Source organism: Onychostruthus taczanowskii, unplaced genomic scaffold (genome assembly GCF_017590055.1).
Source record: "Onychostruthus taczanowskii isolate IOZ18803 unplaced genomic scaffold, ASM1759005v1 scaffold258, whole genome shotgun sequence".
Classification (NCBI taxonomy): domain Eukaryota; kingdom Metazoa; phylum Chordata; class Aves; order Passeriformes; family Passeridae; genus Onychostruthus; species Onychostruthus taczanowskii.
In genome coordinates this window covers 149,886-173,044 of record NW_024499884.1, presented here as the reverse complement: position 1 = coordinate 173,044, position 23,159 = coordinate 149,886, and the positions used below count along the sequence as shown (strand labels likewise).

Here is a 23,159-nt window from a genome sequence, read left to right as displayed (position 1 = left end):
CCTAGTTTAAAGCCCTCTCAACAAGGATATCACATATCCTCTGAACAGAGGGAGACACAGCTCTCCCAGGATTTTCCTGGGGACATGTAAGAAGCTGTGAGAAAGCTCAGAGTAATAATTAAAGCAATTATTATCTTAATCTCTGCACCAGGTAGGCAATCTCTGTTTGTCAAACATGTTTACAAGAAGAAGTTATCCCTTCTTGACTAACAGGTGAGAGAAGTTTCCTAAAGGCCAATCAGGCCTTAGATCCACCATGATTTCTGTAAGAAAATGGATTTCTAATAATAAAGTGCTTTTCATGCCTTCTGATGATGGAGTTTCTGTATCACCTTTGGCTGTCCCCAATACCTTCAGTGACATGGGACAGCTGGAGCAGCCTAGGAGCCAGGTACAGGAGACAAAGACATGGCAGAGAAGTGACTGACAACTCTGCCATGAAGAGTGCAAGCCTTGTTCTTGGCAGCCCAAGCACCAAGGCGAGGGCCCTGGAGTGGCCCTGGGACAGACCCAGTGCTGGCAGTGAGGCTGTGAGCATTGCAAACAGGGACAGTGGCACTGACTGGTGGCACAGGGGACAGCCTGGAGCACAGAGAGAAGCGCTGGGGAAAAGACAGAAATGTTAATCCTTGTAGGGGAGCTACAACTAAATTTAAAAGTAGAGAATTGTGGGTACTGGAGAATTTTTCTGTTTTCTGACATTTGGGAGAAGTCTTAATTCCAGCACTGCTGTTACAGATTAAGAACCACAACAGTCAGAACTATCCTGTCTCAGTTGTAAAACCAACTGACAAAGCAGAACATTCTGTAGTTTCAATCTTCTTTCTACAGAGGACATTTCTGTATTTACACCACACCAAAGCTTCTGTACCACCAATAAACTTGGCATCAAGAGAGTCTTACTCACAAATTGGATCTTCATTGATTTCCCTTTATTAAAACAACGTTGCTGCTACATTCTGCCTTCAGTCATGGGGGAGTGAGAGAAAACATGAGCATTGGGGAAATTTGGTAGCTGTATTTGACAAGTGAGGATCAACTGGAATTATTACAGTGAATAATTGCAGGTATGAGAACTGTGAAGAAAAGGTGAGGGAAACACAATTTTTTCCTCAAATATACTTCAATTAATCTTTTTAATACCCTAATAGTTTGCATATTATGTGCATGTTTAGACTGTAAACTATAACTCTAATTTAAACTTCTTGTTTTGTGTGCTTTTGTTATTTGTCTTTTCAAGCATCACTCTTTTCCAGAATTCTACCTTCTTTTCTTTCAACTTTCTGTCTTTCTTTTGTTGTAGATTTATCTGCAAGTATTCTTCATTCAGATTGTAAGATGGCCATTCAACCAGCCCCTCTCCATTAGGATTTCTGTAAGCAAGAGGAAAGGAGAGTGAGTGCCCATTTCAGTCACAGGGGAATTCAATCACACGAGTTAAGACTGAATCAATAAACCAGCCAATTCCCCATGGAGTCAGTGCAAAGCAGCAGTATCTGTCATGAATTTCATGATTCTTACCCATTTCGAGCAAAGTTAGCCCAGTACTTCATTAGAGTTCTGCTGAGGTTCTTCTCTTCCTCTGTAACTTCACCTGAAAGACAAAATACAGAATAGTTACTCTGTGTGGCAGCAATCAGGACATTGCTACTGCAGCAGCAGCATTTCCCTGTGTGAATATGCTGGCAATTGGGAAGTGTAGGAATTGCAGTGTGGGAATTGCAGCAGAAACCCACCACTGGCCAACATCACTACTACAGCAAGCATCAGGGATTTCAGCACTCCTCATTAATGACTTCAGCATCACTACCCTACTGCAGAAATCAGGGAACTTGGGAACAAGGAAATAAGGTGATGCGCCTTAGCCTTCCAGGAAATCAGAGCAGAACCAAAAAACCCCCGTGTGTCCTGCATCCCAGCACTACTCCAGGATGGGCCACATGGCTGTGCTTCCTGGATCCCACTCTAGTTTTGTGGGACTGAAATTCTCCCTGTTATTCAGAGCATGACTAGGCAAAGATTTCTTCATTCTCACACAAGATGGTGCACGCCATTTCTCAGCACTGCAAGAGTATTTCTTTAAATATAGTTACACATAAGCTCACTGTATTACTAGAGAATTATTTCAGATCCTGTGTGTTTTTAATTATAAATGCATCTCAATACACTAAGAAAAATGTTTGGTATCTTAAAGCCCTTGATAAATTTAGGCAAAGAGGAAAAGAACTGTTCAGTGTTTCCTAGTGCCAAAGGTACCTAAGTAAAAAGAAAAAAAAAAAAAAAAGGAAAAGGTTCTGGTAACAGATTAACAAAGGGCTTTACAACATAGCTGGATTGCTCCAAAGTTCAATGAAGCAAAAGGAAATACTTTCACTTATGTAGGCTTTGACCAGACTATGAACTATTATACAAATCACAAAAATAAAAGCAGAAAAAAATAGCGAATTCACTTTAAAAAAGCAGAATTTTTGTGTCTCCGTCAAAATAAGAACTGTTCCTAATCTGTTCCATAGGAAAGAAAATACTTCATGCTGAGTATTACTGTCTTAGGCATATGTATTTAAAGGATATTGTGGATTAATAATGTTTCTTAGGAAGTGGCATCATGTTTCTTAACAGTTCAGTGATTGGCAGATTCATTGGGGATATAAAAATGTGGGATTCTGTCAGAAGGAACTTCCACAATCCCATGGAAATTTTGAGAGTACACCCTTAATCCTCCCTCAGTGGACTGGTTCCATTTGAATAAATGCTCAAGTATTAATTGAATTGTGAGGCAAAACAGACCTAACCATTGGATCTTCACACAGAAAATGAAACACTGGAATTCTGAGCCTTGCTCTGAACATGGCTGAAATCAGTTCCTGCAAAAGAAACCAAGTCCCCCATTCTCTGGAGCCTGACAGCCCATGGGATTTCCTGAAAGGAGGAGGCACTGCCTAAACTCCTCAGGAAAAGAAGAGATCTGGGATTTCCCGCTTCCCAAGCACTCAGCAAGTTTAATTGACCTTTCCTTCAATTTCATTTTCAGCCAAAGCCATTTGGCAAATTCATGCACAGTGCTGGGATAATTACAGTGAATTTTCTAGCAAATATCCTGTTTGCTGAATTGCTGACAAGATGTGGAACTGACTGTGCTTCAGACCAAGCAAACTAAAGGAGAGAAGATGGAGAAGATGGTTAAATGCATAAAACCAATTCTGCCAGGAGAAAGGGTTATGGCTTGGTCTCACTGCCAATATATGCACCTTAATCTGATGAAAATTAATAGAACACTGAATAGAAACATGCCAGGGCTACAGGACTCATTCATGAGTGAATGGTGTTTGTTCCTTACTGCGGAGCTGGATGTCCCCAGCCAGAAATGGCCCCCCAAAGACAAAACCAACTTCATCCCCGTGGTCAGCCTTCACATAGTCGGGTTTGCTGTCCCAGTATGCACTGGCCCGGTGCTGGAACTCGAAGAAGTAGGTAGGAGCTCCAGACTCTGCAAGACACAACATATAGGGAGTTACAGAAGAGATACATAAACTTCAGCTCTCATCAACTGTTCAAAATATTGCTTTAAAAAGAGCTTTATATTGGGCACATTTCTAGTGTAATTGTTACATTCAAATGTGTAGTTTCACTTTTAATGCAAAATTAAGAGCTCAGCACTTACACAAAAAAAAAAAAAAAAAAAAGGAAGATCCACCCTAAGATAACATACAGAAAACAAAGTATCAAATTATTTCCACTTTTGAGTATATTGGCATGGCTTGTCTACACCTACACACCAGAAAATTTACAGACCACAGAGCTGCTGACTTCCCAAGCAGCCATGGGCCAAAGGACAAAGGTTGCTTTGATATGTTTTAATTTTTAAGCCTGTACACTTCAGTTAGCAAATATTCACCTGTGTTATCATGCTCTGCACTCGATATATTGTGATTATGAGATAAGGGACTGTACACAACCCTGCAGACCTGTATCATTCCTCATGTTCCCACTGGGAATGTCAAGAAGGGCTGCCTACATATGACAGGACTTGTGTCTGCATCATTTGATCCAGCCTGCAGTAGGAGGTTTGAGTGTCCCACTGCAGGTGATCAGCTCACCCCTGTGATAATTCAGTGCTTTAATGGCTGGCATGACAATTGCCATGTCCCCCAGCAGGTCCAGGAATCCGTCCCGTAGCTCTGCAGGGTCCTCTGTGTCTCCCAGGTATTCATCTAAGATCATAGGCAGAAAATCTGAGGGTACATCCTAAGAGACAAGAAACAGACAAACAATCACTGTCTGAATTTGCAGCTAAAATTGCCATCTTTTAAACTTCAGAGATTCTGCAAAGGCACAAATGTCCAGGACAGCACCCATGTTGATGGGAAACAAAAGCTATTCATGCTTTTCGTGGGCAAAAAAACCCAAACACACTAACACCTCAGGTGAAATTAGCACCTGAAATTTATGTGGGTTAAAACTCTAAAAGAATAAGTGTAGATCCAGCAATTTCTCCTGACAGTATCTTCAGCTTCTGTTTTCATCAGGAGAAGAGAGATGGGAATCACAAAAGTAAATTCTCAGTCCTTGAAAGATCTATGGACCATTAGACAAGAGGACAAGGCCAATGGGATCTCCAAACACAGTGGAAATTTTCAGGGTTAGAATTTGCTGCTTGAAAGATACATCTCAAAACTAGGAGTGCAAAGTAACTACTTTAAGAGCTACATTTAATGTAAACATACTGAAAAATACACCTTGAAACTTCCTAAGTAGGAGATTAGCCATGAGATACCTTAAAATAAGGGAAGCTATTACAGTAATCCCAGTAATACAGTAAATATGTAGGATAAAAGTATTGTTTGAGGTCTAGAATGAAAAAGGCATTTTCCCAAATCCCAGGCCTGGCTCAATCCTATTTCTGTGTAATTCCATACACCCTGGTCCTGTCAGCTTTGCTGGGATTCTCCCCAAAGCCTACCATGGCCTCAGCCCTCAGTAACACTATGACTCAAGCAGTGAGACCCAAATGTGTTACATACATGAAAAAGAAAACTCACTTCTCACATTAGATTAGAGCAGCAGTACTTACAATCATTGGTAGAAAAACCTCTACAGTTGAGGCAATTGATTTCCTATCTCCTATTTCCCTCAAACTTCTCATTTTTGATGTCTGTACAGAGGAAAAAAACAATGTTATTAGCACACCATTCAATGTCTCCATTATTTTAAACATTGAAACTACATTATTTCATTAATTCTTACTACTGGTGTTTATTTTTAAAGCATCATATCACATGCAAAAGTGCAGCACAACGCAGCAGCTGTCTTGAAAAGCTTGTATTTACTGCAGTAAATGTTGTCTTGGTGAAGGTTTCTACATAAACCACTCCTAATACATAGTTTATCCTTAAATCAACATTAAGAAACTTGTAAGACTAGAAAATATGAGGGCAGAGTTGAAGCAAAAAGCTGTTTCCGTCTCACAGGCTTATTTTCATTCTGTTGGGGGAGATCGTAAAAGTCACTGGCAGTCTGTCTCTAGTCCAATTGTTTGAGCCCTTTGAAATAAGGATAATGCAGTGTTCTTCCTCTTTTACAGCATTACATAAAACAATTTTTCTGTCTGCAAAATAAATTCAAACAGATTTCACTTTGCATTGTTCTTCTGGGACTTACAACCAGCAACAGTTGTTTCATAGATTCAGAACAAATGCTTGGTAGTACACCAAAGAACCTGAATATTTAGGAAATAAAAGAAAGCAACAAGAAAGGAGAGGACACAAATCCATCTCCTGCAGTTTTTGTGCACTGAGAGCATTTGCTCGTGTTTTGGAGTCACCCACTGAGTAACCATGAGAAAGGAGAATGGGCTGGACACTGCATTGTCCCCTCACTCTGCCCCAGATGAGATTTTCAGATGAAAGCTCTTTCTGCAGGGTGGTAATGATACAGAGGGGAAGCTGGTCAAGGTGATCAGTGGCACATTTTTAAGCACACTGTGTATCAACCCTGACTACTGAGCCTTGTGAGGAAAGGACTGGCTTTACTTGTCTTTCCAGAATAAGTCCTTGAATGTTGCATTCTTTTTCCTCTCTCTGCTTGGATGAGGGATTAAAATTGTAGTATAAGAAAACTGTACAAAACTGATGCTCCAGCTGATGTGTCCCTGCAGTTTAACTTGCAGGATGAAGCCTCTCTTACCCTCTTGTGACCCAGTGGTTCTGGGTCCCTGCAGAGCCATGATGCAAGCAAGGTTTACCTCGTATACAGTTCCATCACTGCAAAGACTTGTCCTATCACTTAACACAGACATTAAAAACACATTAAAAATAAAGAAGAGACATGAAATCACCGATCTAATATTCCAGCCAAATTCATTGTTGGTGACTCCTATCATGAACGGGACTGCATTGAATTCTTTTCCAGCCAATATCTCCTCAGGTGGCTTATGAAGAAACACTCCATCCAAAACTAAGGGTAGAAATGAGATTTCCTGAAGGAAGATGAAAAAAAAAAAGATCAAATTAGTTGTTTATAGTACTTCCAATTTGTTCCTTCAATCATGTAAACTTCCTCATTAAATGTCCTAAGTGCAAAAAAGGGCTTTAAGAAATTCAAGTATCTACAGCCACTGTAACAGAAATTTAGTTTGGCACAGGAGTATAAAATGCAGGCCTGGCTGGGTCAAGGTATAGAGGAATGTAATGGGTTCCTGATTCTGTGCTGTTCTGACAGTAAAGCACAGGGATGCTCAGACCTTGCTCACAACTTCACAGGTGCTGTGACACTGCCAAACTTCCAGAAAGAACTGATGTGTGAAATTACTTCAACTTTTAGGAAGTATTTTGACAAAAGATAAGCAAAATCAACTTTGGAACAGACCATCAATGAACTCTGATCAGAGGCTGAGCTAAAGCTTTGCAAGTGAGCCATTAAAAAGCTCTGCTGCCACGAAGTCTCACTTACCTTGCTGTTAAGGATTATGTGCTCTGCTTCCTGCTTCCTCAAGCAGTTCAGCAGGGAGAGGGAACTGCTTGTCTCACACTTGAAGATACTGGCAATTTTCTGAAAATTATCAACAAAGATAAGCACTGTTACAAAATCATTATACATGCTGCTGTTAAGAGCTTGTTAGTGGCAGATTTAAGTGTGCTTGATAGATCTTTGAGTATTTTATTTTACTAGAAATGCTACAGTTAGATCACAAAGTGAAATCATTCTGGTGTACTTCTCTTTCTTGCTGTATTTCCATTCACTGTTTTTTCAGACTTTGCTGTAGAGATAATACAAGCTTGTAGCATAGACCAAATAAGGAAAGAAAATTCAGAAACATTTACGTTATTATTGTATGCCATTACAGGAAAAGATATTAAAAGGCATTTATAGAAAGTGATTTTAAGTTTGGGGTTTTTTGTTGTTTTATATTTAATTAATTTACTTCACATAAAGGTATGTGAAGTTTTTATTGACTTAAAAGATTGGAGGTCAATAAAAAAGTGACTTCTTCTTCTGGATTCTTGTCAAACTTTCCATAATAAATGCCACAGTTACTCTACCAAGTACAGTGGGTATAAAAATGGACATTTGCCAAGCTTGGCACGTGTGTGACTGAAATGCCTTTGTCAGCCCACAGGTGTTACAATCATACAGCTGTCCAATCTATTTCTAACACCAAACAGACCGAAACTCAACAGGCGTGCTGCAACAATAAACTGGATCAATTTTGTTGCACAGAATACAATGACATTTTCCCCTTTTCTCTTTTAAACAAATTATCACATAGAAGTATCCTTTAGATATCCATATATATCCTTTATCATCCTTTATATATCCTATGTAGATATTTAGTATCTTTCTATCCATAGAAAAAGCCTATTTTAGGCTATAAAGACTTTAAAATGCAAAAAAAAAAAAAAAAAAAAAAGAGCTTACCTCAAGATCTGTTGAAAGACGTAAATCTTTACTAGGGGGAATTATAATTCCACTCTCTGATATTGCCTTATGAAAGAGACCCTTAGATAAAGGAGATAACACCTGCCAAGAAGGGAAGAAGTATTTATTCTACATTAACATCCTTACTGTACAGCTTTATGCTAGTTATAGTCTATTAACTCCTGGACTCAGTTGGGAATTCTATATCTTTATTTGCTAAATCTCCAGATTTAGCCCAATGTGCTGTTAAACTTACTGTCAAAAACTAGATTAAGCGTGAAATGTAACATTACTTGAGCTTTTGAAGATTTCTATTTGTATGTACTATATACCTACATGTGCAAAAACAGAGCATGACCCTGCAGATATCCCAAAGAGAGTGACAGAAGCCGGGTCTCCACCGAAGTGCTCAATATTTCCTTGGACCCACCGAAGGGCAGCGACTTGGTCCAGGTACGCCCAGTTCCCGCGGGCGTGCTCGTCACCAGTGCTGGAAGGAAAGCAGCAGAGCCACTCCTCAGCAACAGTGACAGCAGCACAGCAGAAGCCACCTCAGCTCTCTGTGTTTGGTGCAAAGTGACCCACAGCCCCACACGGGCACACCTCAGCCCCACTCCCTCCGTTCTCTGCTCACTCCTGCTCAGGTAGATCCCTGGCCTTCATCCACCTGAGTTTTTGCTTTACACAGCAGAGGATGGAAGCAAAGGCCAGAACAAACATCTTCTCCTGCACCAAATAAGCCCAGCTGTGATCTGATAGCAGGCTGCAATCACCATGCAGATGGAATGCACAGACATTTCTGGGTGTTCTGAAGTCCTGATGTTGGTGAATGATGTACATTTAAACCACTCTAACAGTGAGAAGCTGATATAGAAGTTCAGCACATTTAGCAAACAGACCTACCCATGCTTTAAACATGACAGCAAGTACTTTCTACAAAGTGAAATAGGTGTTCTTACTTGAAGTATCCAAGGAGTCCCAGTCTGTACTGAATTAATACCACCACAACATTCTCGTAGGCTGACAGTGCAGAGCCATCATACCGAGCAGCACCACCAAATATAAAATTGCCTCCATGGATCCACACCATTACCTTGGAAACAAAAGGGTGAGACACACCTTTATGCACTGCTTGCAGATTTCACTTGAAAAAGGAAAACAACATCAGAGAATTAGGAATACCAAATCACCGAAGCACAATGGCTGCTGAATTTCAGATTGGTGGTCTTGGAATTTTACATGCTAATACTATTTCTGCTTGTGCAGCATCACATTTTCAAAAGCAGTTAAGTCTCTTAGGAGCAATCATTACTTGCAAGCTTTATAAAACAATTGTTCAGTGGTTTACATACAGGTAACTTGTCCTTCTTGCTTGAGCCAGCAGGGCTGTAAACACTGAGATACAAACAGTCCTCAGACGTTTGGAATGCAATGTGCTTTTCTTTGAAGTTTTTTTCAGCTGTTTTCAACAGGGACAAATCTTGAGGACATCTTCACAAAAAAAAAAAACAACAAACAAACAAAAAACCAAAACAACAAAGCACAACTATTAGTACTAAACCTGCAACAGCATCAAGTTAACAACAGTAGAGAAAACTTCTTTTGCCCCAGCTGAATCCCCACAAGGTGCTCGAATTCTGTCTCATCTATAATCAGTGAGAGGTGCAGCCTGTAAAAGCACCTGTACACCTGGAAATACTCCTCCAGTACTGGCAGTGTGTCCACCACCAAATATCAACTCCCAGCAGAAGCAGGCCCCTGCACCCCAATAAACACAGCTCTGAGCAGCACGGGCAGGTCCTGCCTACAAACGAACAGCTCTCACAGCGGTGGGTAAGAGGTTGCATCTCTCACACCAGTCCAGGGTTCAGGTGGTTCAGGTGGAGAAAACCTCAAGGATCCAAGAGGGGCTTTTGCAAAAGGAATTCCAAGGAAAACATTTACGAGCTTGTCAGTCCCCTTCACATTTGTCTGTGTTCCTCTGAGCCGTCCGAGTGCAATAGTCACTTCTGGCTCAGCACCGCTCTGTCCTAAGTAACACAAAAGATAAAAAAAAATTAAATTAAATTGCATCTTCATAATTATCACACAGACTTTTCCATTAAGTACTTTTAACCGATTGTTTAATTTAGAACATTTCAGGTTATTCCTTTCAATTTTGTTCAGTCTTCATTTTGCTTTGGTGGAGTGACAAACCCTCCTGCCAGTGTCACCTGGAGCCAGGTAGGGGCAGGATTTTGTCACCGTGCAAGAGCAAATTTCAGAGCAAACAGCAAAACCATTAACATTTCTTGAATTTATAATTCAGCAAGATCTTAATTTTTTTTTTTTTCCGAGAATTCAGAAATGTTGCTGCTTTCTACCTTTTAAAAAAGACAGCAAGCTTTATTTTCATTCAATCATCTCAAAAAGTTTCATCTCACAAAACCGGTAATTTTTGCAGATTGGTAGTCAAAGCAGAAGAGATTTACTGCCTTTGTAAAAATCACTGGAACTTGGAGCAGTGGCTTCCCCAGCAGCAAGAACAACAACAGGTCGCGGGGCTCACCTTCTGCCCCGCACACGAGGAACGCCACAAAACAAAACAAGGCGCAAAGCGACGGGATGGGGCTCGCAGGAGACATTTTCACCCCCGCTCGGGCTCCCGGGGACTCTCTCCGCTTTTATGCGGAACAGAAGAGGACAAAGGTCCCAGCGAGGGCAGCCGGGACACGGAGCGCGGCTGAACTGCGAGGTGACCGGCGGCCAGCGCCTCCAGAGCGCCAAATACAAACAGGAGAGTGGTACAGCCCCCGATCAGCCACACGGCCCCGATTATCGATACAGCCCCCGATTATCGATACACCCCCCGATCACCGACACAGCCCCCGATCAGCCACACGGCCCCGATTATCGACACAGCCCCCGATTATCGATACAGCCCCCGATTATCGATACACCCCCCGATCACCGACACAGCCGCGGCCGCCACCCCCTCGCCTGGGCCGGCGGTGCCCAGCGCCGCCCGCAGTTCATTCACCGGCTGCCAGCGCCACCGGCAGAGAAAACAGGGCAAGTCTGAATAGAATGCAGAGCTTAAATACTATAAAGTTCTTTAAAACCCCCTAAAAACAACAAAAATACCAGCAAAACACCACGACAAGCAAAACAAAGCAACAAAAAACCCCTAACCCGCCCCCTCCCCCAACAACGGGGACTAGATTACAAATAACTAGAAAGTAACAATAAACAAAGAAGAAAACCAAATCAAAATACTTAATTCTTGCCTTAATCCTCTTGTATGAAGCCAAAGTATGTCATCGCTACACTCCACCACTCCAGTTTAAATTTGTCTGGGGTTCTTCTGTTTGACCTTTCAAAGTAGGGAAGAGATGAGATAAACAATTGTATCGGAGCATCCTTGGCAGCGCCGGGCCCAGCCCGGAGCCCTGACGGACACCGCGCCGCCGACTCCATTCGCTTCCAGCCTGGCGCTGCGGCCGATCCGGGCTCCGGGGAAGCCCAACAGGCCCCGGGCCCGCCCCGCTCCCGGGCTGCAGCCGAGGAGCCGGGACGGGGCCGGAGCCGGCCCGCTACCTCCCCGCTTCCCGCCCCGCTCTGGGCCCGCCCCGCTCCCTCCCCTCTCCCGCCCCGGGCCCGCGGTGCGGCGCCGATCGCGCTCCGGGCTGGTTCCGGTGCCGGTGCCGCCATGGTGGGCCCGGGCCCGGGCGCGGCTCCGCTGGAGAACGCGAACCCGCTCATCTACCGCCGCTCCGGGGAGCGCCCCGTGACCGCCCGCGAGGAGGACGATGAGCTGCCCGACGCCATCGACGACCGGGAGATCTTCGATATCCTGCGGGAGCGGCGGGCAGGGCCGGGCGGGCCGGGCGGTGCGGGCGGGCCGGGCCGGGCCGGGCAGCGCCGCTTTCCTTAACCCGCACATCTCATCCGCTCCATCAATGACCCCGAGCACCCGCTCACCCTGGAGGAGCTGAACGTCGTCGAGCAAATGCGAGTGAAAGTGAGATCGCACCGGGATGTGCTGCCTCAGCCGTCCGATAACTGATATAATAATTAATATAATAATATAATAACGAATGTAATGTAATATACTATTTAAATATATTTAGAATAGTTATCATTTCAATAATTATACAAATAATATAGTTTATAATATTATCTATAACAATATAGTTTATGATATTATATTTAATAATATAATTATTATTGTTGGGGGTTTGGGTGTGAGCAGCTGTGTCCCCGCAGGTGAACGACGCCGAGAGCACGGTGTCGGTGGAGTTCACGCCCACCATCCCGCACTGCAGCATGGCCACCCTCATCGGCCTCTCCATCAAGGTCAAACTGCTCCGCTCTCTGCCCGAGAGGTTCAAGGTGGGGACTCAAAGCAAAAGTGGGGGTTTGTGGTTGGGAAAATTAAAAAAAAAAATTAAAAAAAAAAAAAGAGCTAACCAGCTTGCAGTGGAAAATAACTGGAGCTTTTTTTCTTTTTTTTTTTTTTTTTTTTTTTGTGTGAGAGACAGTGCAGGAGGCAGAGAGTGAAATACCAGCACACCGTTCTGGGGTTGTTGTGGTTCTGGGGCTGTTGCCCTGGGCCAGGGGGTTCTGAGGGGAATCCCTGCACTGCTCTGCTTCACGGCAGGAGGGCAGCTCTCCCCCTTGTCTGGAGCAGGCTTAAGCACGTGCAAATGCAGAATACTCCGCAATTTTAGACTTCTGTTTTATTCTGTTATATAGAGTAACTGACAGTGGCAATAATGTCCTTTCTCCCTTCTTTTTGTTACTACCTTATTTTTGTTAGTTTGAATTTAATCTGCCAGTGTTTGTTGAACTCATCCTGTTTCTTTCGTGCTGCTGTTTCAGCTGGATGTTCATATAACGCCAGGAACACATGCCTCCGAGCATGCAGGTAAGGCTTTTAGTCCTCTCTTCTGTGGTCTTTGTATTTGTTTTAATCTTGAAAATTAGCGAGGAGAGAGATTCCCGCAGCTGCAGAGCAGCTGGGACTTTCAGTGCGTCAGATTGCGGGGGGCGTTCCACAGCAGGAGCGTGCAGTGCCGCTTGCACTGCGCTGCAGCGTTCTTCAGACATCTCCTCGGGCAGCCTGCGCTCTCAGGCACTCACTGGTTGTTTGCCTGAGCACTCGGCAAAGGGGAGGCGTCGGGGATTTCTTGTGTCACACCTGCACGGCTGCTGTGCACGGGGCTCGGGGATTTCTTGTGTCACACCTTTGCAGCAGCTCCTGCACAGCTGCTGTGCCGGGCTCTGCCCTGGCATCCCCACTCCTGCAGCGCCTTGGCAGCGGGGCCGGTGTGGCCCGGCGTGAGCACACGAGTGCCGCTGTGCTGATGGTTTCTTGTGGGGTTTTTGCTGCAGTCAATAAACAGCTCGCTGATAAGGAACGTGTGGCAGCTGCTTTGGAAAACTCTCACCTGCTGGAAGTGGTGAATCAGTGTTTGTCTGCTCGGTCGTGATTGCCTGGTGAGGAAATCATCGGTGTTCTGATCTACTAAACTGGTTTTGTATATAAGTGCTGATGTTATAATTTACATAAAACTGTGAGCAAAATAAAATCACTTAAATTCTCTTGAGGAAATGTTTCTTTGCTTTTTAAAAAAATACTGTGTGGGGAGTCAGCTTACAGACAGCTACAAAAACATAATAAAAATTGGCTTTTTAATTGTATGAGTCATTGCATAGGTACAATTTTCCATTAAAAATATTTTTTTCAACCCGTTTTTAACTGGTTTCTCACTACTAAAAATAAGTTGTAAGCTTCGTTTTAGAAGTGGATTTTGCGCACTGGACTTCACAAGTACACCAAGGTAACTTTTAGTTAAAATCTTTACATTCCTGTGACAGTTTCAGACTTTCAGACATCACAAGTTGTACAAGCTGGTGTGTGCAGAGCTGGAGGACATTTAGCAGTAAGTGTCCACACTTCCAAATCACGTGTCTGGTTTTGATTATCTTAGCTTAAAGCCAAATGTGGAGGGCTCTTTAGACCTGTGTAAAACGTGATTTATTTTTAATTACTACTTAATTGTGGTAGGAAATAAAGTATCTTTGAAGGAGGCTTTATTTGTGCACCTGCAATACAGGAGTCATTGCCAGTTTTCAGTATGCACAGCCCAGCAGGCTCTTCTGAAAGACTGTCCTGGCAGTGTTTGACAGCTAAAGGACAAGTTTTGCTCTAAATGCTTTGAGATTTAATGCTAAAACCCAGTCTGTGCTTCTGGTTTGGGAGCAGGCATTCACTAAACTGCTGTCTTTGGGAGACTTTGGCAATAGAAGAACTCATTAAGAATTAATTTGAATTTTTCTAAAGGATGTTTCTAGTCCTGGACCACATGGAAAAAAACCAACCTGCTGAGAAATCCTGTTGGGTATTTCGGTAGGTTTACCCATTACAATGTTGCCTTCTCTGCCATCAGTTATCTGGCAAACAAGAAATACACCTTCTAAAAATGTGGGTTGTGCTCAGCAGTTTGATGGCAGTGCTTTGTGCTCCAGTAGCATTTTCCCTGGGAGGGTCTCAGGTGCTATTTGAAAAGGGTGAAACTTATGGACATTGTGTAAAGCTCAGCCTGGCAGTCCAGTCCAGTGCTCCAAGTGTGACATCCAAAGCAGGAGAGGAACAAAGCCAGACCTTGCCGTGTCAGAGCTGAGCCCCCCTCTGCACAGGGCTGCAGAAAGGCAACTCTGCAGCAGCTCAGCCTGCTCATTTGGCTCAGCAGCCTTTGCATGGGCAGCAATGCAGGGATGTATGAATGAAACTGCAAATAAAGACAGTATTTATGTAATATTAATATTGGGAAAGGAACAGAATGACCCAGCTTTGCTCCGCCTCTCTTGTGGAATCACTGAACTGATTAGTTCTGACATTGCCAGCATTTGCAGCACAGATGAAACTGCAGCCATGGTAATGCATGCAGGCAGCTCCTGGGCACCACACTTGGCTGGTTGGATTTTGTTTTCTGGTTTTTGGTGACTTTTTAAAAAGCAAATAAATTTTGCCCCCAGATTTTGGAGAAGAAAGAAATGCAAGTATGTGCCAGGGGGAAAACAGGAGGGATGACTAAGCTGCAACAGATTGCTTCAACCTGCACTCCAAACAGAGAAGGGATCAGTAATGGTGCTGTGCTGAAGCTCTCTGCTTGGCTTTCACCACTACATAATGCTAGTGTTAAATAATTTATTGGGATATTGGCACTTGCCTCATGAAGCACACCATGCACAGCAGCCCTGGGGATGCACTTTGGACAGTTTGCCTTCTCAGAGAAGCAGCAGAATGTGTTTGATGGTTCACATTTATAGTTAATAGTTGGGGGATGACTTTTCAGTCAGGGAGAACTGCAAAGGGTTTTCAAAGCAGAAGTCTGACGTCTGGTATTTAGGGATGGAGAATCTGGCTACTTTAGATCTGGTGTGTTTGTTTAAATGATGTGGGTGCTGTATTTATCACAGAACCAACCACAGTGGCTTTGCTGAAGGCCCCAGGCCCTCCTGTCCAGGCTCCTTCAGCTCTGGGCTTGCTGATAATGTACCAGCAGTTGTGGTGAGAACCTTCCATCCTGCTCCTGAAGATCTTAGCTGTTCCTGTTGTACAGAGACAAAGTGAGAGAAGAAAACAGTAGTTTGTTAGAAATATTTCTTTTCAGATGCTTATTATTCCAAAACTCCACCCCTAAATTTAGCCTCTGGAATGCTTTGTAATAGGACATATTCCATGAGAAACGATGACCCTTTGGAGCAGCTGTGTTGAATACAAACAGCCTCATTCAAGTCCAGGAAAAATGCCAGGAGCAGACATCTGCTTTGCATTCCTGAGCTCTGGGCAGTGTCTTCCAGGGGTGGCTGGATGGCATTCCCCACTCCCAGTGTGCAGGCAGGAGCTGCTGTGGCAGCTGGATGGCATTCCCCTGTCCCGGTGTGCAGGCAGGAGCTGCCATGGCAGCTGGATGGCATTCCCCATTCCCGGTGTGCTCCCAGGGCAGCTGGATGGCATCCCCCACTCCCAGTGTGCTCCCAGGGCAGCTGGATGGCATTCCCCTCTCCCAGTGTGCTCCCAGGGCAGCTGGATGGCATTCCCCATTCCCAGTGTGCTCCCAGGGCAGCTGGATGGCATTCCCCACCCCCCCTGTGCTCCCAGGGCAGCTGGATGGCATTCCCCTCTCCCGGTGTGCTCCCAGGGCAGCTGGATGGCATTCCCCACTCAGGGCATGCTCCCAGGGCAGCTGGATGGCATTCCCCTCTCCCGGTGTGCTCCCAGGGCGGCTGTCTGTGCTGTCCCTGCTCCGGAGTGTGTTTGAGCCCGCAGACCGAGGCGGTCCCTCGGGTGGGCAGGATCCCCCCCGTGTCCCTGCCGCGCCCCTGCACCCCCGTTCAGCAGTGGCAGGGGAGCAGCTCAGCAGCTTTGTGTCCAAAGACGCAGCTGAACTGTCCATGGAAGAGCTTCACCCTTGTGTGGCATTATTGCTGGTGGCCCTGGGGTGGAGCAGTGCGTGCCCCACACTGGAAATGTTAATTAATAAAAGCTATTTCGGTATTCTGGCCACGCTCTAGAGTGATGTGCCTGCGTCAACAGAGGGCTTTGATAAAGATCTCCCTCTGGAGCTTTGATTTATAAACTCTGTGTTTTACAGGGTTTTTTTATAGCTGTTGAAAGCATTTCCCTTTGACCTGTCAAGCAGAGAATTGGACAACATTCCCTTCCTTTACCAAATGTGCTCTTTGGCATAAATACAGACTGAAGAAGTGGCAGAGGCAATGTTTTTCCATAGGCAAAAGAAAAGTTTGTAGTAAAAATCTCTCTGATGTTACTAAATAACAGCAAAGAGAACCAAAGTAGGGGAAGTTGAGGTGTGTTTGAGTTTTCTGGTCTCACAGCCATTGCCAGCAACATTTAATAGCACATAAAATTTTCATTCCACAAAATGCTGAAAAGACAGGGCATTTTTACAACATGCACAAATAGCAGAGAGCCCTCATTTTGTCCAACACACTTCAGTAGCTGCAGAAGGCATTCTGTCACACTCTGAGACCTTTTTACCTATCTCTTATTATCAACTCGTACATTTATTATGTCCTACCTCTAAAGAGCTTTTGCACCCTGCCACACACAGGTTATCTCCATTCCTTAACTTTTCTTTTGTGGGTCTAAGGAACAGCACTGTCTGCAGTGATGAAGACACCCTGGATCTTAGGATGGATGAAACCCTGCTCTCCCAGTTTCATGCCACCACTGCTCAGGGTCTCACCAGTTTGCTGCCTTGCAGCCCCCCACTGCAGCACTTGCACCCTTCGTTCAGCAAGGGTCTTGAACAGGAGCCGAGACAGGCTCTGCTTCCTGCTGTGCCTCAGCTTCCAGAGCAGCACAGGAGGGAGAGAACAGGCCAGAAATTAATTTTCACTAAATCAATGAAAAAAAAATATGAGCTAGGAATGAGGAGCAGCTGCTGCCAGGGACCTTGGGAAGAGAGAGAGAGCTGGCAGGGGTGTGCCCCACCTCCCTGTGCCGCCGCTGCCTCCGCACGGGGCTCTGTCCTTCCGAAAAGCGCGCTCCCATCGCCCCGTGCTGAGCAGCTCCCCGCTCCCCGCTCCCCGCTCCCTGCCTGCCCGGCGGGGAGGCTCCCGGGGTGCCCTGGGCATTGCTGCCCAACGCGGGGGGGTCACTCAGCAGGAGGGTCAGCACAGCCGCTGATAAACCCCACGAACCCCACGAACCCCGTGTTTGAGGCTGGCAAAGAGCCCCCTGGCCAGGCATCCCTGCCACCCCCCTCCGGAGTGACCCGCCCGTCATTTTGGTGTCACTTGGTCTATCGTAGGTGGTTTGTCACAGCACTTTTTTCCCTAATCTACCCAAATTAGCCCCATCTGGGTTCTCATCAGATGTGCCACACGTGGCTTTGGCTGAAATAACCTCAGGAGGTCGTCAGGAGCTTGCTTAACCCTTAAAGCTTCATTTCCCCACTTTGCTAATGGGAGAGCTGGCACATGCTCTGGCTGAGGATTAAGAAGGTATCTAAGCAGCAAAATACTTTTTATTTCCCCTGCAAAGTGACACATAAATCATCCACGTAATCTGAAATGCTTGCAAAGAAAAACAATCAATGCCGATAGATTCCATTCTTTTCCCCTAACAGTTTTAATACAACAAAACTAGTTTTTATTGCTGAAAATTAGAATATGGTTTCGCTAACACTACAGCCAACTTAAAATACAAAACCAAAAAAAAACCCCAAAAAACCAACCAAGCAATTTCTTTTTAGGCAGAAAGAAAAGAATTAGGGCTGAGTCACATAAACTGTTTCTCTTCAAATTTGTACTGACTTATTTTCATAACAACACATTTATGCACTGGGTTTTTTGAAACATAAGTCAACATTGTAAAGAGCCTGTCAAATTCTTTAGTAATGCTTCTTACTAATGATAAAATTGACTAGGAGCCTGAAACAGGAGCTGTTGTTAAAAAATTTCTTCCCCTTTCCACTTACCATTTTAGGTCTGATCCTGAAAATTTAAGACCTTTAACTGAGGTCATACTCTGGATTATATTTCTGCCATAGAAATGATGAAGTTCTGTTGCATTTATCTTTGTTGGTAAGGACAATATTGGGCCATTCCGAGTAAAACAAGAGAGTGAATTTATTTTTTCAAACTTTGTATCAACTTTAATTTCAGTCATACCTGCCTTCCTTTAAGTGCACATGTCGTTTGGGCGCACACAGTTCAGTTCATCTGTAATTTAAGCACTCGGCTGTGCAAGAGAAGTACCTGTGCAGTTACCAAGTCACACAATTAACTGGTTCTCTGCATTTTATGGCTGAATAAATAAACACTGCAGCTTAGATGCAAATTCTGTACACATCAGGTAATGCATCATATTAGATTAGCCCTTGCAATATATTCTGCTAATCCTTGAAACTGCAGGGGTTTTGCTGGGAGCGTTGTGAAGCCGGTGCACCTTTCTCTGACATTCTGCTGCCCTGCGGGCTTCGGCCTCTTAATCCCGCTCGAGTCTTTCTTTCCCTGCTACAAAGGAATTGTGTTTTCTCTCCGGCTGGCGCGGCTCCCTGGGCAATCCCTGCTCCGGCAGGATGGGAGAGACTCAAACCGCGCCTTGGTCCAGCTGGGAAGAGCGAAAGCCAGCCCACAGAGCGGGCTCTGGAACACACAAATAAAACAAGATGCCAAGGAGGGGAGAGCTGCCAAGGCTGTGATGCAGCGGCCCCATCAGCCGCAGGCAGGTCTGCAGCAGGAGGAGCCCGGGCCGGCAGAGCCAGCGCTGCTCGGGGCTCCCCACGGTGGGGTTTGGGCTCCCCGCGATGGGGTTTGGGCTCCCCACGGTGGGGTTTGGGCTCCCCGCCACGGGGTTTGGGCTCCCCACGATGGGGTTTGGGCTCCCCACGATGGGGTTTGGGCTCCCCGCTGCCCTCCGGGCCAGCCCAGCCCCCAAACCCCGCTCGCTGGGGGACGACACCGCAGAGCCAACACACCCGGCCAGCCGAGGGCAGGGAATGTGCAATGAGGGGACGGGGAAACGGGGAAACGGGGAAATAGGGAAATGGGGATGAGGATGGGGAAATAGGGGGACGGGGAAATGGGGATGAGAATGGGGGGATGGGGATGGGGAAATGGGAACCGGGAAATGGGAACGGAAATGGGGAAATAGGGACGGGGAATAGGGATATGGGGAAATGGGGGGATGGGAACAGGGATGGGGAAATGGGAACGGGGATGGGGAAATGGGGATGGGGATGGTTCCAGGGCGGGCCGGGGTCCCCGGCAGGTGGAGAACAAGGAATGTGGGGAATTGGGGCGGGCCGGTTCCCGGCAGGTGGAGCTGCGCTCTCGGCCGGAGCCGCAGGCCGGGCAGCGGGGAGCGGATCCCGGCCGGCCTCGCGGCTCCTGCCGGGCACCGGGAGCCCCGGGCACAGACACCGCCTGGGCACCTCTGCCCGCCCCTTTGGCCGGGCTCATCGCCCTCACCCCGGGCTCCAAGGCATGATCCTGCTGGATTATATCGGTTTTCTGCTTGCGTTTGACCAAATCCGCTCACGAGCAAAAAACCAGTGTGTGACGTCCACAGCAGCTCTGTCCCTACATGTAGTGATGGACTGTTCTTACAACAGGATGTCTTTTCCATTCATAAAACCTTTTTTTTATTATTTTTTAAGCTGACACAGTTTCAGCTGAACTGAGATACAATTCGTTTCAGCTGACTTGGTAATTATTGAAGCATCCCATTTTAATCTGGGTGACGGTTAATGAAATCTGCCATAAAATCGTTTGTGGCTTCAGTCTTTGCAGAAAACCCTCACAAATATGTAATAGATATGGAGAAATAAATAGGAGCAGTATAGAATGCATTGTTATTTCCTGTCACAGCTAATCAAGGGAAGCCTATACATCAACAGGGTTTTATGGTGCCAGGATGACAGACTCATTTCTCCAATGAACTATTTTCTTCTTATATGGCAAAAAAGCACTGCATCTGTATGAGATCATCTAGAAAAATCCTTCTTCCTGAAAAATACTATATTCTTTCTTTGTTGCCTAGCTACGTGCTGCTGTTACCTTAGAAGGCTGTAGAGTCATCTGAATGATTCTGGTGTGCTTGAACAGAGGAGTGATGCAAATTTATAACCCTTGTAAAGATATGAAAGAAAGGGCTGAGTGTGAAAGAAAGGCTTTGCAGCAAAGCAATTTACTGTGCATGTCATATTCTTTTATGACATTAATTGTTGAATAAAGACCATTTCACCCCACGGCCCGGGGTGCATGAGCAGGCAGAGACTGACTGACACTCACTTGTTGTTTTTAATGTGACAGTCTGATGCAAGGCAGCATTTGCCTGGCTCATGTTAATTACTGCCGTGAGTAAGTGTAGAGGAGGGAAAAGAATGTTGAGGCCTGATTCTGATCTCATTTCCAAAACTGTGACATGGAAAAATGCCATGAAAAGCAACAAATGTGCTGAATTCCATTAGCACCAGGGAATGGGATGATCACGGATCCTTTCCCTGAATATAAGTAGCTTTGATGACTTGGGAAATGAAGTGCCTAAAGCCCAAAGGTTTGCATTGTAATGCTGCTGTCAAAAAACCCTCTGACTGGAAACCCTTCATGTCTGAGACATGCTGAGCTGGGAGCTGAGCAATCACTTTCCCAGTGCCTGGCAGCTCAGGATGCCCGGGTGAGCTGAGGTGAGCTGAAAGCTCCACTGAAGGCTCCAGTATGCTGCTGTAATATTTGCCCAATTATCCCATCAAAAAAACCCAAACAAAATTAAATGTAACAGCCGTCTTAATTAAGTAGCTTTAATATATATAAAATTGAATGCACTCGAAATATTGACAACATAATTTGGTTAAAATAAGGAATAATTTGGTTCTGATAATAGCACATAAGCCAAAATAACCACTCGGGGTACACGCCGGGTACGGAGGGCAGGGCTTGACCCCCATCACCTCACATACACATTGCCAAGCCAAAATTCCCTTTTTTCTGCTGTATGTCATCACCATCTCCTCCTATTTTCGATTTGTCACACTTGTATCACCGCCCTCATCATCAGTTTTACCATGCGTGCTCCGCCATCCTTTTAGGGGGTCGCACCACTCTTTGGGGGTCTCCTTTGAGGAAGGCTTCTCCTCTTCCTTGGTGTCCTGTAGTTCACCTTTTGGATTACACATGCACACCAAGCTGGTATAGTAAAAGCCAGTATTATGTTCTAACATTAAAGGAATAAATCTCATATAATTAGCATTTTACTGGTGTCCAACCAAATTTACCTCTCTTCCAACTAAATTTAGTCATAGTTATGTCTTGCTTCTTCCTGTTCTGAACATCTGCAGGAGAAGGAGGGGAGCCCCTCCTCTCCCTTTCTTTCTTGGCATTACACCTTTACCTGTTTCATTATTTCCAAATATTAATTACTGTATCAATACTGATTACTGTTTCAATTTTGTCAGCACGAATCACACCTATTTATTACACTGCTATTCCCTAAATGTAAGGGTTTGCCTCTGGGAAGATGAACAGGGAAATAAAGTTATTTCTTACCTGCTTCAGTGTAACTGGTTTTGGTGCAGGATGTCATTGTTCCCCATCATGATTTTGCAGTTTTGTCTCTAGGACTGACAGACTTCTAGCACTGGAGTTTTGGTTCAGATTTATCTAGTTAGGGCTGGCTTTCAGATTAAGATCTGCATTTGCTTTCACACGATAACAATTTTCAAGTCTACTGCCTATAAGCCCCTTGACATAACACACTTCATGCCATTCTCTTACCTCAGTCTAGGCCCGTGCTTGCTCTCTGTATTTAATCATGAGCCTAAACACTGACCATTTTATGGTTTTTTGAGACAGTGGTGGATAACGAAGCATATTGTGATTATATTAATTACATAATTTCTCAAGAGTAGAATCAGAAAGAAATTTGACAATTTAAAATGTAAAAAAATAAAAAAGATAATTCTTTTCATTCTAACTCTACAGTTAGAGTTGTGAAGGTTTTTACCAGAATGTCTTGTACAGCAGCAGAGGCAAAGCAGGAAATGTGACATTCAAAAGTAGCAGAGATTCCTTTTTTTTACTGCTATGATGCAAATATGGAATTTGCCAAACTCAGCACATTCCAACTGGACAAATTCTGAGTTTTTCCTGGAACAAATGATAATATCTCTCACATCCAAATTCCCACACACTTTACATGGGTGATTCCACCCACCACAGGAAGACACCATAAATTCTGGACTGGCTTATAAAGAAGTACAAAGCTTTCCCAATTCAGATTCCTAAGTCTCTCCTGTGACTGTAATTTTTTTGTCCCTGTTTCAATGTTTCATTTCTTGAAATGTAAGGAAAATGGAGTTTCCCCTCAAGGGGGACAAGAACAAGCTTTGTCACCCAAAGCAGATGGCCAGGTCTGTTTGCTCCTGTCCCCCAGGTCCCCACCAGGAGCCTCATGTCCCCTGCAGGGATTCTCAGACTTGCAAATGCACGTTTGGACACAGAACTGAAGGCATTTGTGTAAAAAAGATACATTAAACATTGCTGTCCCTTTTTTCTTATCTGGCACACAGAAGAGGGCAGCACAGCTGAAGTTTCACTTTATATTGCCACAAACCCTCTAAGCTGTGTTTCTGCCCAGTGTCCTTTCTCAGCAATGCACCCACGTGCTCTGAGTGCTGGGAGCCTCTCGGGTGTTTCCTCTGAGCATCACAGGGCTGCTCCTCTTACAG

General features: G+C 44.8%; 2 protein-coding genes across 2 annotated transcripts; one reads left to right on the top strand and one right to left on the bottom strand.

The window, feature by feature from the left end:
* Positions 1 to 910: 910 nt before the first annotated feature.
* On the bottom strand, positions 911 to 10,636 carry LOC121337233 (fatty acyl-CoA hydrolase precursor, medium chain-like). Its single transcript, XM_041407190.1, has 13 exons — positions 10,463 to 10,636; positions 9,740 to 9,944; positions 9,267 to 9,405; positions 8,874 to 9,007; positions 8,251 to 8,404; positions 7,915 to 8,016; positions 6,949 to 7,047; positions 6,335 to 6,475; positions 5,072 to 5,152; positions 4,098 to 4,245; positions 3,338 to 3,487; positions 1,522 to 1,594; positions 911 to 1,373 (listed from the first exon to the last, which is right to left on the bottom strand). The coding sequence occupies exons 1-13, from the start codon at positions 10,536 to 10,538 to the stop codon at positions 1,184 to 1,186; spliced, it is 1,692 nt and encodes a 563-aa protein (XP_041263124.1). The 5' UTR covers positions 10,539 to 10,636; the 3' UTR covers positions 911 to 1,183.
* A 900-nt stretch (positions 10,637 to 11,536) lies between these two features.
* On the top strand, positions 11,537 to 13,502 carry CIAO2B (cytosolic iron-sulfur assembly component 2B). The gene is made up of 5 exons (XM_041407191.1): positions 11,537 to 11,741; positions 11,835 to 11,914; positions 12,160 to 12,285; positions 12,775 to 12,820; positions 13,288 to 13,502. The coding sequence occupies exons 1-5, from the start codon at positions 11,603 to 11,605 to the stop codon at positions 13,383 to 13,385; spliced, it is 489 nt and encodes a 162-aa protein (XP_041263125.1). The 5' UTR covers positions 11,537 to 11,602; the 3' UTR covers positions 13,386 to 13,502.
* Positions 13,503 to 23,159: the final 9,657 nt, after the last annotated feature.

What these genes read in the sequence shown, in the direction of transcription:
- LOC121337233 (XM_041407190.1), bottom strand. Translation starts at nt 10,538, where the DNA reads ATGTCTCCTGCGAGCCCCATCCCGTCGCTTTGCGCCTTGTTTTGTTTT. An exon ending in GGACTCCTTGGATACTTCAA is followed by an intron (nt 8,405 to 8,873) that starts GTAAGAACACCT and finishes CTTTCCTTCCAG; the next exon opens with CACTGGTGACGAGCACGCCC. An exon ending in ACATAATCCTTAACAGCAAG is followed by an intron (nt 6,476 to 6,948) that starts GTAAGTGAGACT and finishes ATCTTCCTTCAG; the next exon opens with GAAATCTCATTTCTACCCTT.
- CIAO2B (XM_041407191.1), top strand. Translation starts at nt 11,603, where the DNA reads ATGGTGGGCCCGGGCCCGGGCGCGGCTCCGCTGGAGAACGCGAACCCG. An exon ending in CGACGACCGGGAGATCTTCG is followed by an intron (nt 11,742 to 11,834) that starts ATATCCTGCGGG and finishes CTTAACCCGCAC; the next exon opens with ATCTCATCCGCTCCATCAAT. An exon ending in CTCTGCCCGAGAGGTTCAAG is followed by an intron (nt 12,286 to 12,774) that starts GTGGGGACTCAA and finishes CTGCTGTTTCAG; the next exon opens with CTGGATGTTCATATAACGCC.